This window comes from Myotis brandtii, unplaced genomic scaffold, assembly GCF_000412655.1.
Source record: "Myotis brandtii unplaced genomic scaffold, ASM41265v1 scaffold1038, whole genome shotgun sequence".
Lineage (NCBI taxonomy): Eukaryota > Metazoa > Chordata > Mammalia > Chiroptera > Vespertilionidae > Myotis > Myotis brandtii.
The window spans coordinates 44,765-59,891 of record NW_005353490.1 but is presented as its reverse complement, the minus strand read 5'-3'; the positions used below and the strand labels follow the sequence as shown (position 1 = coordinate 59,891).

The following is a 15,127-nucleotide window of genomic DNA, read 5'->3' as shown; positions in this document are numbered from 1 at the left end:
GTCCATGACTCAAACATTTCACTAAATTAGGGATTAGAATTACTGTCCTGAGATAATGATTAAAAACAAACAAACACAAAAACTATGCTGGGGGAAATGCACAGAATATAAATATTCTATGAATTTTAGGTCAAAATTATACTTAAGAAATCACATTGCTACCCTATGAGGTAAGCTCTAAGAGCATTTTAGAGGGACATCTCTTTAGAAGAAAATGAATATTTAAATTATGCAAAAATGTTTCTTGTGCCTGAGTAAATTAAAATTTAGACTCTTAATGTACTAACAGGTGAAGATTTTTCTCCCAATTCCCTGTCCTATTAAACAAGCTTTGGAAATCTATATTTATGCATAAGATGGGTTTCTTTGCACTTAATTGACACCTGCAAAAGTAACTTTTAATTTGGCAGAAACTCTTTCATATTTAAATGAATTACAAACCACATAACTAATGCCAGAAAATGTTGTTTCCATTCAAAACACATGGGAGATAAATTGAGCTTTTAAAAGCACCCTTTAAAAAATTATCTTTATTGTTGAAAGTATTACAGATATTCCCCCCCGTTGACTGCCTCCACCCCACTTCCGGCCCCTCCCTGGGACTTTACTGCACTATTGTCTATCCATGGGTTATGCATGTATGCATATAAGTTCTTTGGTTAATTTCTTCCTGCCCTTGTGTGAGGCTCATGTGATAACCACTACACCACAGACACAAGATGGGTTAAGGGTAAGGAATTATAAGAAGTACACAGGAGGATGTCACCAAAACAGAAGCAAGTCCCATGGAGATCCCTGGATTCAAATAGTGCTAACCATTACACCATGGGGCCATAGAAGCAACCCAGGTGCCCATCAGTAGATGAGTGAGTAAAAACGCTGTGGTTCATATATACAATGGAATACTACTTGGCCATAAAAAAGAATGGAATCTTACCATTTGCAATAGTATGTATGGACCTAGAGGCCATTATGCTAAGTGAAATAAGTCAGTCAGAGGAAGACAAATACCATATGATTTCACTTGTTTTTGGAAACTAAAGAATAATACAAATGAGCAAACAAAACAGAAACAGAGTCATAGATACAGAGAACAGACGGATGGTTGCCAGAGGGAAAGGTTGGGGGGTGGAGGGGGAAGATGAAGACATTCAGAAGGACAGGTTGGTGGCTACAAAGTAGCCAGAAGGGTGTAAATCTCAGCATAGAAAATATAGTCAACAATATTGTCACAGTATGTAAGGTGCCGGTGGGTACTTGATATAGGGGGAACACTTTGTAAAGTATATGATTATATAACCACTATGCTGGATACCTCAAACTAACACATAATAAATTGAATATAAAATAAATTGAAAAATAATAATAATAAAAACTATAGTGAAAGAGAAAAAAAACATTCTCAACACTGGACAGAAACAGTCTTGCTTGTCTAAGTCAGTAGAGGACGCGGCCCTGCCTGCAAGCAAATCAGGACCCTCTGATGTGCACCAGTTTCTCCATAAGCACCTGTGGAAGGAGCCCCTGAACAAGTGGCTGGGGTGGGACCAGGGGTCTCTGTGCTGGCAGATGGCTTGATTAGCTCAGACTTGCCAGAGCTGCGGAGCTCCCGGCCAGCACCATCCCGCGCCCCTTTGCTTGCAGGCTCAGGGCGCTCCACTTACAGGCAGGAGGGTGTCTGCAGGGCCCCCACGAAGCGACATTTCCCATTGATGCAGTAATGCTCATATTTCTTGGGGCATGGAGAGAAGTAGTCATTCCACTTTGATTGTGTGGTGGTAGCTAAAAAATAAGAAAAACTTCAATAAGTCACTCACCTTAAAAACACATTTCTAAGTAGTAGTATACTCTTATCTTTACTGCCAGGTTTTCTGTAGAATATACTCCCATTTCTCTTTCCTCCTCTCTACACTGGGATAAAAGTTACACTTCTGTGGCTCCAAAATAACGCTAGAGATTGTATAATGGGAACTGTGGTGGGAACATTTCATATTTTAATTAGATTTCTGAACATTCTGCCTCTCAGAAACATTGGTGTTGTTTAAAGGGTAGAGCATAGTTGTGGTAAGAGAAAAGGTTACTCTTTTCATGAAGATTATCAGAGCCGAGGGGCTGGTGGCATTGAAGAGAGAAGTATGCTTTTCTTTTCCTTTTTAAAGTTGTTTTAATTTAAACACTTACAAAGCACTTATTGAAAACCAGATGCTGGTCTGTATACTTTGTTTTTATGAATGCATTTAATTCTCATAACATTCTTAGAAGTAAACAGCATCCTAATGTCCTATTTATTAATGAGCAAACCTCCTATTTATTAATGAGAGGCTAAGGCACCTTCCAGAATCACACAACTAGGACTAAGCAGGCCTGGGGAGAAACATGGGCCATCTTGCCCCACAGTCCATGCTCTTGACCCCTCCACTCAGCACTCCATTGAGCCAGCTGTTCACGGGTGGCTGTCATCTGCTCTGCACCTGAGGCCCCCAGAAGTCATGCTTCCCGAGTGGGAGATTCTCTCTCTCAATTGACCCCTGGAAGGATGCTCATGGCCTGAAGAAGGAGGAAGATTCTGAAAGCTTCCCATCCAGGATTTCAATCCTGCACTGCCCTGACCTTCTTGCCTCACCTTTAGGGTAGTGATTGCCTAATTATTCACCTGGGACAGTAATATGTAACCATTTTCTCATCATGGAAAGTTTCAATAAATAAACATTGTCAAGAGGAACAGTACAGAAATGCTAACTGGCTGTGTGGATTCACAGCAGACATGTGCTCACACCCAGAGAGAGCAGCTAACTAGCCAGGCCCAGCCCAGGGTCGGATTCCCATATTCATGTCATGACCAGCAGCTTGCAGGAGTCAGACACCTGTGGAGCCAGAAAGACCACAGTGTTCGCTTCTGGAGGGCCTTTCACACTAGGTTTGGTGTGGCACCTGCCACCCCAATGACATCAAACAATCCTTTTATTATTAGCAAAGACTGCTAAACTTCTTCCTTCATGTTATGTAATGAGCACATATAATTGCTCAGGGCCACCAGAGGGGAGTCGCAAAGAGCTCTGATGATCTACACACAGCAAATGCCTGCGATGCCAGGTCACAGTTTTAGTGGGTGGCAGAATGTTGCTGAGGAACTGGCTGACCTGGTTTTGTTTGGTGGCTTAATTACCTGCCATGCTCACTGCTGGTCTGTGCCAGATATTTCTGTCATGCGTGCCAATCAATGGGGTTCTTACTGAAATTTCTGCCAGAAATAAGTGCAAATTGGCTCAAAGGCAAAGATCTGTGTATTTTGGCAAATAAATTGATTAGTCAACTTCCATTCATCAAGTACTTTCTATCTCCAGAGCCTATAGTAGACATTGGAAAACATCAAAGAAATAAGGGATATCCTATCTCCCTCTCATAATAAACCAAATTTAAGACAAGAATAAGCAAACAACAAGCAAGAGCAACCATAGTAACTGCATAAACAGTTGTGGTCCACTGGAAGCAGTGGAAAGAACACTGGATAGGGAGGAAGGGACTTGGTGTTTCATTTTCAGCTCTGCCTTTCACTAGCCACATGGGTCTGGGAAAGCAAATACAGCTGCCTGAGCCTGAGCTTCCTCATCGGCAAACCGAAAATGATAACATCTACCTTGTTCAGAGGCTCAAAGAAAATACATGTGGAATTCCTAGCAGAGTGCCTGGACTATAAGGCCCTCAGTAAATGGCTCGATTGTAGAATCTTGGCAATTCTTAGAAAAATCTTGTATCAGTACAAAGGTGCTTATTTAATTAAGGGAACATTTCTGGGACATGTAGATTTTTTTATTTAGGAGGAGGTGAGTAAGCAAGTGAGGTACGGAGAATGTCAAGGTCAAAAGGTCAGGGTCAAGAATATGCAAGCTCATGCAAGGGGAAGATTTAATAGGAACCATGGAAGGGGCATGAAGGGGAGCAGACAAAGATGGCTGTGAATAGAAGTTAGAGAACTCAAATTGTCAGAAGTGTTTGCACTGAAATTTAAGGCAGGAGAGAGCTGAAGAAGGTTCTTATGCAATAAATTCAATGGTACATGTAAAAGCTAAATGGGAAGCCTTTTATAAATGTATTAGACAGGAGAGTGCAGACTGGATCTGAGTAGAAAGATACCAGTGCAAGCAGTCAACCAAGGCACAGCTGAGCCACACAGACATACGTGATGCAGGCCTGCCGCAGGTAACAGAGGGCAAGGAGAAGAATTTAAGAAGCAATAACACTTAGTGACAGATCTGCTGTGCTCCAGAAAGGTCTTTTCTACTTTGCAAAACACACCTGGCTTTAAATGTAAGCTGTATCGTCCTGTGCTCTGACCTCGACTGAGTCACTTAGTCGTTGTGCATCTTTAAACATAGTCAGAGTCTCATAAGCACCATACAGACCAGGATCCCCCAAACCTTCTTAACAGCAGCTGCTGGATGCAGTGATTTGATCAGCCTCGGTTCATCCAGCAACACGCACCTGTGCCAGGGAAATGGTTGCCAGGCCCTGTTTTCATACCTCACAGAGCTCTCTTCCTTGCCAAATAAGCTTGCTCTTAAATATTCACAGCATTATTTGGATTTAAAAACAGCTCCATGCCATCAGGCAGAAAATATTCAGTGATTTCTCTATGGAACTTTAAAACCTGGAAGAAAAATAACTCACACATACTGCTCCCCTCCCCCCTGAAGCCAGAGAGATTCTCTCTTTCTCTCTCTTGGAAATTAAAGGCTGACCAGCGTTGCCCCTTTGGAAATGCATCTACAATCCCAGTTGCTTTCATCAAAGTTCACGAAGGTCACATTTGAAAGTTGAACAATTGTGAAATCTCACATTTTCTGCCTATCATGAGACCTGATGAGATAGGTGGGGAATGGCAAAATTATACCATTCCAGTCCAGGAATGTGTCTCAAGAAGAAGAAAAAGTCAATCCTATGACAAAAGTAAAATTAGTCCCATGTACTGGGTTTCTCTTTTGAGAATTGAATGGCATGGTTTTGAACATGTCACGGGCTTAAAGCCTCCCTTGATTCTGGGTATGGAGGAATTAATTGATCTTTATTCCTCCCACTTTCCTCTTTTCCAACCCACATGCCAAAAACCAAAACATTCCTCTGGGAGTGAGTCTGTCTCACAAAATTCCACTGGAAAACTACATCCACTGGTGAGCCAGGTTGCAGCAGTCTCTTAACTGGATGGGCACAGGTAATATATCTCAATCTTTTCAGGAGACACCACATCCCTAAGATTCTAATGTCAATTAAATGAGAAATCGCAAGGGTTACTGCAGGTCAGTGTATGTCAAAATCTGATTCTAGGAGTTAGCAAAAGGGATCAGAAGTAAGAACCTCTTTCTGTGATTACATGGGCAGATAGACAAGAAGTGTATCTTCCGTGGGGGATATGGATAATTAGATGAGATGTAATGGATTCTGTTTAGCCAAACTCAAGTGTAGGAATATAGCAGACACCCAAATCACTTTGTTTAAATATGGATTTTCCCTCAATTTGATAGATGCTTTGATTAAGCAGCATTGTGCCTTGGTCTTTCTGTACATGATTCTTTCTCTCAAGCCAAAACAGGTTTTGTAATATCTTGGTGATGAAAACTCTTCAGATTTGAAACATTAGTTCTATTTTTCATAAAACCTTCACTTACTTATTCCAATAGTGCTTAGTACAAATCTAAGTAATGATTTTGTAATGATATTAATATCAGCAGCTCTTCTGAAAACAACTCTAAAAGTAAGGTAAAATTATTATTACAATGTCTTTTGTAATTGTCATTACAATGTTCATAACCTCATAGTATATGTGACCCCTATTTTGACACATAGTTAAATGTCTGTGTGGGGGACTTAAAACGGGCTGTTCAATACGGAGGTAGATGTCCTACAAGTGTTTACAAGGAGAGAGGAAGAAAAACAAATACCTAGGAATTCATCTTCCCACTCAGAGACCTGACCTCAAGATGGAAACACCCAGGGCACAGAAGAGTTTAAGGGGTCCCAGCAGAGTTTAGAGAAACGTTTCTTCTTTGTCTGTGAAGGAGAGCCCAAGGCTTCAAACTTGTGTCCTTGGCTTCCAGGCATCTTCCCAGTGGGAGTTTCATAATATTACAACTTTTTAAAGCCAAAAGGTGAGGGAGAAAGTTATATATTTTTAGTTATTTTTTCTTATCTTTGTAATGATCTCCCTGAGGAGGGGAATGTAAAATCATGATGCCCTTCAAGTGCAAAATTTGACATTTACTGTAATTGAGGAATCCCATTTGTCTTACATCCAATGCCATTTCCTAAAGTGTGAAAAAAGTTTGCTCCAAGACAAGAAGAATAGAAAATAGATCTCAGATGTGCTGTCACCCCTCCTGTGCTGCCAGAATATGCTTGTACAGAGGGCTAATCGGACCCTATAGCATGTCTTTTAACCTGAGGGCTGTGCTAACCATTCTGACCTGACAGGAGTGGGCCATCACTTAGAGCTGCCCTTTTTCTTTCTATACCTCTCAAGGAAGAAAAAACAAATCTAGTGTTGAAGTGAGAGTGTATTTGCATATATTTAAAATTATTCATAGGTGGGAGGCAAATGAAAAGAACAATGGACAGGAGAAATACTTGTATTTCTTTTTGTTTTTTGAGTGCAGACTATGGAATTCTTATGCTTATGATGCCTCCTTTGCTCATTCTCCTTTGCTGGTTCTTTCTCAGCTCTTCCATCCTCTAAATTTTGCAATGCATTGGGCTTCAATGCTCTTTCACCTTTTCTCCTTTCCTCACTTCCTCCCTCAGTGTTTCTTGGCTTGAAACACCTTTAAGCTAACAATTCCCAAATTTATGTTTCCATCCCAGATCTCTTTTCTCAATGCCAACTGCCCAACTAACATCTCCACTTGGATATCTGACTGGCATTGCAACTTAACACTTCCAAAATGGAACACCTGGTTTCCCTCTTCAAATCAGGTCTTTGCTCATGTCAGTAAATCTGTATCTACATTCTTTTTGTTATTCAGGCCAACAATTTTGGGGTTATCTTGACTTCTTTCTCTTTTACTCTACATCTAATTCATCAGAAAATTCAACTGGTTGAATTTGCAGAATTGTCCCTTTATCTCCAATAACCTGATCTAAGCCCAATGTCATCTCTAGGCTTAAAGTAGTCTCCATGGCAACCATCTGTAGGTAGTCTTCCTGTTTTTGTCCCTTTAACTGTCTAATCTGCATACACAGAAACCAGATGGATGATATTAAAACTCACTCAGAGTAAAAGTTGAAGGTTTTAACCTTCTCCACAAGACTCTATATTACACTACCCATTACTTATTTTTCCCATAACCTCTCTGATTTCATCTTTGACCATTGTGTTCATTGCTACATTCTTGGTATTTGGAACGGAGCCTACTGCATAATAGTTGCCTATAAGTATTGGTGGAATGCATAAATTCCTCACTCAAAATAGAAAGTGGTAAACTAAACATGGGATGCTTAAACTCATAAAGTCATTTAGAAGTAAGAACTGCTCCCAAAGATCATCTGATTCACTTCTTCATTTTACAGGTTAAAAACCGAGTCTTTGAAAGCTTAAGTGATTTGCCCAAGGTCACATGGTTAGTCAATAGAGACAATTTGCTCCTGTTCCTCATTAATTCCTTTCTCAAAAACTTTTGTCCTTATTTAGACTTTAAGCTATTATTTTTCAAACTTTCCTTCATTCCTATATTCAGCATTCTGATTTTCCCACATGATTTTAGCAGTTTAGCATGGTGATTAACAACACATTCTAGAGCAGTGGTTCTCAACCCTCTGGCCCTTTAAATACAGTTCCTCATGTTGTGACCCAACCATAAAATTATTTTCATTGCTACTTCATAACTGTAATGTTGCTACTGTTATGAATTGTAATGTAAATATCTGATATGCAGGATGGTCTTAGGCGACCCCTGTGAAAGGGTCGTTCGACCGACAAAGGGGTCGCAACCCACAGGTTGAGAACTGCTGTTCTAGATCTAGTCTCCCTGAATTCATGTTACATGAGGAGGAGCAAAATTTTGCTGTCCCAAAATACGGCTCTTGTGATATTGATTTTAAGCTGGTAATTAAGGGAAATACAGACTCAGGAAGAACTTTTGATCCTCCCTCTTTATCGCCTAAAAGGAATTTTGATAGAGGACGTGTTCCAGGAAGGGAGATGTATGTCATCACAGTTTAAACATAGTTTAATATGGATTAGTGAGTGATAGACAGGGAAGAGCCCAACAGGCCTGCTTGATCCAAGTCCTCTCTGTGTCCTGCTGAGAAAGATGGCCCAGCAAACATTTGTTTACTAAGCATTTGCTTTTCTATATTCATGCGAATTGCCTTCCTTCCCTTTGAAGTCCCAAACCTCAACATTTTTCTTTTCCTTAGCTCCAGAATAGCGTATAAGCCTCAATTGCCATAGCAATTAAATTTGGTTATTTTCTCCTGTTAATCTGTCTCTTGGAAATTTGGTTATTAGCCCAGACAGAAGACATTAAAAAGGTGGGAGGAAAATTAATTTTTTGACCTCTACACAGACTACTCTGCTTACTGTGTAACCTTAAACAAACTAAATATCTTCTCCATACTAAACAAAGAATTGATGAACTAAAAAGGCAACCTATAGCTGCTATGGAAAATAGTATGTAGTTTCCTCAGAAAATTAAAAATACATCAAACATATGATCCAGCAATCCAGCTTCTGGATATTAATCCAAAAGAATTAAAATCAGTATAACAAACTGATATCTGTACTCCCATATTTATGGCAGCATTATTCACGATGGTTAAGATGTAAAAACAACCTAAATATCCATGAACAGATGAATGAATGAAGAAATTGTGTTATATACATAAAATGGGATATCATTCAATATCTTATTTATTTATTTTTAAAATAAGTTTTTATTGATTTTAGAGAGAGAAAAACATTGATGTGAGAAACATTGATTAGTTGCCTCCGTAAGCACCCCAACCAGGGATCAAACCTGCAACTTGGGCATGTGCCTTGACCAGGAATCAAACCAGTAACCCTTCAGTGCAGGGGATGATGCCCAACCAACTGAGCCACACCAGGAAGGACTCAGTATTTTTTTTAAGGAAATCCTTCAATATGCAACAACATGGGTAAGCCTGGAGTACATTATGCTAAGTGAAATAAACCAGTCACGAAAGGGCAAATATTACATGATTCCACTGATGTCTGGTATCTAAATGACTAAATCTATGGAAGCAGAGACTAGAATGGTGATTTCCAGGGACTAGGGAAAGGGGGAAATAAGGAATTTGTGTCCATGGATTAAAATTTCAGTTATACAAGATGAGTCATTTCTAGATATCTGCTATACAATATTATGCCTATAGTTAACAATACTGTATTGTACATTTAAAAATTTGTAAAAGGGTAGATCTCATGTTAAATGTTCTTCCTACAATAAAAAAAATAGAAAATACATTTAGGATATGATGAAGCAGGTTGTTTAACACTGTCAATCATCAAGTTATGGAATAATCTCCCAAAGGAAATGTGAAAATGCCATCATTTAAACCATTTGAAACCTGACTGAAGAAAAGCACACACACACAGAAAGTGACCTTGTTCTTCTCCCTACATGGGTGACAGGACCACACAAGCAGGAACTAAGACACGGGTGGATTCCACAGACATTCTCCAGACCGCCCACTAGTGTGAGGAAGAAAGAAGAAGATAGGGCTGGAATTGATGACTCACATCAGGATGACGTGCTCAGCATGTTCCTGGCTCAGTTACAACTTCCTGAAGTCGCCACACTCTCAGAAGTTTCCAGGGAACAGGAGGTCCATCTCCATTCTACCCTACATTTGGAATTGGCCTGTGTTTTGTTTTGTTTTGTTTTAAATCAGAAACAACCAGTGTAGAAGACCAGACCACACAATCTATAAAGGGCAGACAGAACCTTAGACCAGGGGTCAGCAAACTATGGTCCAAGGGTTAAATCTGGCCCACAGCCTATTTCTCTAAATAAAGTTTTATTGGAACACATCCAAGGCCACTCATTTGCATAGTGTCTATGGCTGCTTCCACAGTAAAAGTGCAGAATTGAGTAGTTGCAACAATGACTCATGGTCCACAAAGCCTAAGATAATTATTATCTGGCCTTTTATAGGCTTGACCCCTGCCTTAGACTAATAATTTTAAGAGTAGTAATTCAAGCATTTTCAGGGGGAAATATGTAAAAGTTATTGCTTTCTTCACATCTTTTAAGTTGTGGAATAGGAAAAAAAATAATTTGAATAGAATATGGGAACTTTTTATGAATCTAGTCTAAGATAGCACATGCCAGAGCCTGGAGCACACATCTGTGACACTAAAGTAGTGTCATGATTAATAATGAAAGCACTAGCTCTGACTAGGTCACTCAGCTGGTTGGAGTGTCCTCCCATGCACCAAAAGGTTGTGGGTTACATTCCATGTCAGGACACCTATCTAGGTTGAGGGTTTGGTATGTGTGCGGGAGGCAACTGATCAATGTTTCTTTTACATCAATGTCTCTCAGTGGTTGGAGTGTCGTCCCGTACACCAAGAAGGTTGCAGGTTTCATTCCCTGTCAGGTCAGAGCACATACCTAGGTTGCAGGTTCAATCCCCGGTTGAGGTGGGAACAGGAGGCAACCAGTCGATGTTTCTCTCTCCCTTGCTCTCTCTAAAAATCAGTGAAAACATATCCTTGGGTGAGGATTCAAAAAAAAAAAAAAAAAAATGAAAGCACTAGGATCACAAAGGCCCGAACGTGAATCCTGGATTTACTCTTTGCCAGCTGTGTAACCTTTGCCAAATTACTTAGTATTATCCAGCTCATAGGGCTCTTGAGAGAAGTGAATGAATTACTTTAGGTAAAGCACTTAGCACAGTACCTGCTATATTAGTATGTGCTAAAAAAAACAACAACAACTACCTAGTTTATGATTACTATGTAATCAGCAGTACCTGCTATATTAGTATGTGCTAAAAAAAACAACTACCTAGTTTTATGATTACTATGTAATCAAAAAACTAAACTTAACAAGATTGAAGATGAAGATGATGAAATACAAATGCATTGCTGGTTAAGTATTACCTGCACAGTCTTCTCTGGCATCTCCACAGAGAAGGCCATCATTCTCAGGACTTCTGGTTGAGTTCCCATCTGCCACAACACAGTGGAGGATCACTAGACCTTCAAGTTCAAAACAGAACCAAAACAAACATGAAGACTTGAATATTTCCTCAATGTGAAATACTCTATCAAAATTATGACCCATTTATAAAAATAACAAGCCTGTGGCTTCCATTTCTAATTCATTATCCCACAGGGAGGGATGTGTACCCAAGTCAGCATGTCTCATTCTTTTAAGCTCAGTGCAGAAGACAGAATTTTCAAGCCAGCATAACTATGCACCTTAAGTAAGGAAACTTGACCATAATTTGTGATAGAAACTTATCATATAAATGGAAAATAGAGTTCTTAGCCACTGGATGAATTAATAAATGGGTTTCCAGGGAGAATGGGTGATGAACCATATGGCAATGTACTTTCTCCATTCCACACAGACCAAATGTTTCTCAAGTATTAACTATTGAGTTCCTTCCTCTTGGAAAGATGTGACCTAGACATGCAATTTATAGGAATTATTTTAAAACTTTGTTTACATAAAACAAATTGATAATTGTTGAAACTGAGTGGTGGGTATATCAAGAGTCACTATGCTGTTCTCTCTACTTTTATATATATATTTGAAAATGTCTAAAATAAGAACTTGAGCGGGCTTTCAGTAAAGGTGGCAGTGTAGATAAACATGGTACTTGCATCCTCCCACAATCACATCAAAAATACAACTAAACTACAAAACAACAATCATTCAGAACCACCTAAAATCTAGTTGAACGGAAGTCCTATAACTAAGGATACAAAGAAGCCATATTAAGAATGGTAGGAAGAAAAAAAATGAATTGTAGGGGGGCCAGGGCATAAAATGAGCTAGTCCCACTCACACATGTGGTGGATAAAAATTGAGAAGGATATCTCAGCTGTGGCGTTACCCCCTGAGGAGCGAGGGATCCCAGCTGCACAACCAGGTCCCAGCCCAGGGTTCCAGTGCTGGGAAAAGAAGTGCCAGTAACTTCTGGCTGTAAAAAACAGCAGGGATAGTGGCTGAGTGAGAAGGCATTCCTCTGAAAGGGCCCACCCATGAACTTACTCAGACTTACTCACTCTGAGCTGCAGGTACAGCAACTTGAAAGGAACCAGGGACATACTGTGATGAAATGAATTGTCTGGCATCTAGGTGTTGACAAAGGTCATTGCTCTTTTTTTGAGACACTCCCCACAGAGCCAGAAGGTAGGTGCCATATCTGAGTCTCCATCAACCTGACTATCACTATTCACCCGCCATTGTAATTCCAAGACCCTGTCCCACCAACTGGCACACCCAAGCTGATTCCAGTGGTTTTTCCATATAAATGGCCTGTCTTGGCTCATTCTTAGGACTCTTGAGAGATTTTTAAATCTCTCACACAAGCAGCAGCATCTGATCTCAGCACGCTCTGTACTCTCTGTAAGTAGCCTCAGGCCTGGCACTAGCAGCAGCCAGCCTTAGTTCTCAGGTTAGCCTTTCCTGAGCACCTCCAAGCCCAGCACAAATAACAGCCATCTGCATATTGCTCAGTAGCTTGTGCCAGGTGGCCCCAGGCAGGACAGATGGTTGCTGACCTTGGCCTACACCTCCTGGAAGGCCCTGGAGCCAGCACACCCAGTGGACAGCTTCAGACCACATCAAAGCACCACTATCCAACCAGCTCCACAAGCGACATACTCAAGGAGTACACTCAGCATGCACCAGACCCCTGCTGAAGTAAGTTCTGCTCCATGGGGTGGGCCCCTGCACAGCTGATCCTCCACGCTGGTCATAGCCAGTCCTTGCAGCTGATTGGCCTAGGGATAAATCCATCCCATTTATGTACCAACAGCAATCAAGGCTCAACTATAACAGGTGGGTGTACATAGACACACCTCAAGTACCCAGTTCTGGTGAATAGTGGAGGGTAGTGATGGAGCATCTAGGACAATTTCAAGTGTATCAACATTTACATCATGGGGCTGCAGGAAAGACAAGAGAGAGCAAGAAATTGATAACATATTTAATAAAATAATGAAGGAAAACTTCCCTAACTTGGTGAAGGAAATAGACCTACAAGTCCAGGAAACACAGAGAGTCTCAACAAGATGAACCAAAAGATACCCACACCAAGATATATCATAATTAAAATGTAAAACATTAAAGACAAAGAGAGGATCTTAAAAGCAGCAATAGAAAAGCAGTTAGTTACCTATAAGGGAGCTCCTATAAGAATGTCAGCTGATTTCTTAACAGAAACATTGCAGGTCAGAAAGGACTGGCAAAAAACATTAAAAGTTATAAAAAGCAAGGACCTACAGCCAAGATTGTTCTCCCCAGCAAAGCAATCATTTAGGACATATAAAGAGATTCCAAGATATAAAGAAGCTGAATGAGTTCATCACCACCAAACCAGTATTACATGCAGTGTTAAAGGGTCTTCTTTAAGAAGAAGAAAAGAAAAGAAATATATAAAAATATGAACAATAAAATGTCAATAAATACATATCTATCAACAATTGAGTCTAAAAAAGCAAAATAAACAAACAAGAAGAACAGAAACAGACTCATAGATACAAAGAACATTTTTATATTTTCCAGATGTGAGGGGGATTGGGGGGTTGAATGAAAAAGGTGGAAGGGATTAAGAAGCACAAATTGGTAGTAACAGAAAGTCATGAGGATATAAAATATAGCATAGGGCATATAGTCAATAATATTCTAACAAATATGTATGATGCCAGATGGGTACGAGATTTATCAGGATAATGAATTAGTAAGATACATAATGTCTAATCACTAGGGTATATACCTGAAATGAATATAATATTGTATGTCCACTGTAGTTAACAATTCATATCAAACCTGGATTTTTCTGCTTCCACTGAAAAAGCAGAAAGTCTGGCAACATAGCTCTGAAACTCCTTCATGGCAAAACTGGCTGGAGCTAAGTAGTAGGTGACACCTTTAAATGCCACAGACTCCATCAGGATTTCCACACTCGTTTATTTGAACTGCCTAGACCTGGACAGGAATTTCAGCTTGTAAACTGTATGAAATGACTCAGAAATTAGATAAATGCTCACAAAAACATCTAATCAATCCTGAAGGCTGCTTCAAAGAGGGTACTCCTGTTCCATCAAAAATTCAATACATATATTAAGCACTATGTGTTTGGCACAGCTGCAAGACACTGAAGGTTTAAAGATAACAAATTATCACTAACCTCAAGGAGCTCACATTCTGATAATGAAGAAAGACACACAAATCTTTAAAGTGTAATAAGCACAACAGCAGAGGTAATAGAGGAATAACACAGGATGGAGAATAACCTCTGCCCAGCAGCAAAGACTTCACAGAGAGGGTGAGGATTTATGGTGAGTTTTTCATGAGGGAATAACTATTTTTTAGCATCAGTTAATAACTTCTATAAAATAAAAATTGTGTAAGCAAGATAACATAATTATAGTATAGTTATCTGTCTCAATAGTGGATAATCTTCACATGGCAATAATAATGTAAATACTGATAACTTAACAAAAAATTGTCATAAAATCAGGGCCAGTAACTTGCCCACATACACCATTGTGAGAAAACTCGTTGTGATTAATCAGTGTCTATGCTGTGCCAATTCTTAAATGTTTTGATTACCACCCCATTAGTAACTATACTGGAAGTATGCGAGAAGAGAAACCTAACAGGTAAAGTCTAAACTAGACAAATCAAGAAATAGCATTACAAGTAAATTATTTAGCAAGACATAGGTGAACATAGAAGAAATACCTAAAAGAGTTGAAAATGGCTGCTTCTCAGGTGGAGAGGCAGGAAGGCATGGTACAACGATCTGCTGTTGCTGCTATACACTTCTCAGCACTATATAATTTTTTAAAATCCATGTATATTTATTACACTATTAAAAATAAAGTGAATTTTTAAGAAAGGAATAAAATTATAATTAGCTAGGAGATAGATGATAG

General features: G+C 39.6%; 1 protein-coding gene across 1 annotated transcript in view; it reads right to left on the bottom strand.

Annotated features, from left to right (window-relative positions):
* The window catches only part of BTC (betacellulin), a 43,016-nt gene that overhangs the window by 11,389 nt on the left and 16,500 nt on the right, over positions 1–15,127 (bottom strand). Inside the window, exons 2-3 of the mRNA XM_005856618.2 lie at positions 11,114–11,212; positions 1,665–1,782 (exon numbers count right to left, since the gene is read on the bottom strand). Of these exons, the coding sequence (XP_005856680.1) occupies positions 1,665–1,782; positions 11,114–11,212 (217 nt within the window). The remainder of the gene's footprint in view (positions 1–1,664; positions 1,783–11,113; positions 11,213–15,127) is intronic.